The sequence below is a fragment of the Penaeus monodon genome, chromosome 34 (assembly GCF_015228065.2).
Source record: "Penaeus monodon isolate SGIC_2016 chromosome 34, NSTDA_Pmon_1, whole genome shotgun sequence".
Classification (NCBI taxonomy): Eukaryota; Metazoa; Arthropoda; class Malacostraca; order Decapoda; family Penaeidae; genus Penaeus; species Penaeus monodon.
The window spans coordinates 31,248,419-31,249,318 of record NC_051419.1 but is presented as its reverse complement, the minus strand read 5'-3'; the positions used below and the strand labels follow the sequence as shown (position 1 = coordinate 31,249,318).

At 37.2% G+C, this 900-nt stretch overlaps 1 protein-coding gene across 1 annotated transcript in view; it reads right to left on the bottom strand.

Moving 5' to 3' along the window:
• The window catches only part of LOC119594718 (serine/threonine-protein phosphatase 6 regulatory subunit 3-A-like), a gene marked incomplete in the record, with an annotated part of 49,082 nt that overhangs the window by 33,248 nt on the left and 14,934 nt on the right, over nt 1-900 (bottom strand). Inside the window, 2 exon segments of the mRNA XM_037943777.1 lie at nt 189-281; nt 716-833. Of these exon segments, the coding sequence (XP_037799705.1) occupies nt 189-281; nt 716-833 (211 nt within the window).

Below are 900 nucleotides of genomic sequence, written 5' to 3'. Positions count from 1 at the left end.
TCTCAATCAGGTTAACCGGAGATGAACAAATACAGCTTCGAGAATCAAAGATCAATAAATTCAAAGGACCGGCTACGTTCCTCTTCCTCTGATCTCTTTCCTTTTGGAACAAAAAGACAAAGTGGTTGTTGCATCTCAACTAGTTTCACCTGATTCAAGTCGCACGCGGGTAGTGCTGCCACACTTACCGGAAGACGAGTTATTTTGTTCTTGCGATTGAGTTCTGCCAGCGCATTGGAAACAAAATCGTCCCACTGGGTGGCCTTATCCCCAGGCAGGCCCTGCAGAGAGTCAGAACATTACAAATTATCTGCGCAACAACTGCAGACCCACATCAGAAATGACACAAATTCAAAAGAACATAATCATCATAAAACAGATGAAAAACAGTAGAAGAAAAAAAAAAGTTGCTCATTCAAAAAAGAAGAAAGGAAAAGAAAAAGACAGTCAGATCATTACTGTTATTTTTTTGCTGAACAAAATGGCTATGAACTTATTTTACATGACTGAAATTCCAGTTAGTCCTTTTTAACTTACTTGGTGTACGTGACACAGAGGAACGTTACATATACTGTATATTCATCCTCTTTGAATTACAAAATGGCTAAAAGAATCAAACCAAAAAAACTCTTGATAAATCACACCCATTTTTCCAAAAATAACACCCAAGAACAAAAACAAACACAACGACATATAACAGCAAATAATCAAATACCTGTATTAGCTGCTTTATGCGGTGTTCATTTGGACCAAACTCTGCTTGCTGTACAATGGTGTTAGCCAGTTGTCGTAAGTGACCCATGTAACCTTTAAGATTGTGTATCTGTTTGCATCTGAAAGAAAGAGAAGAAAGTTTGGTTATTTGAACACTACAGAGTTTTAAAGACATTAGAATGTAAC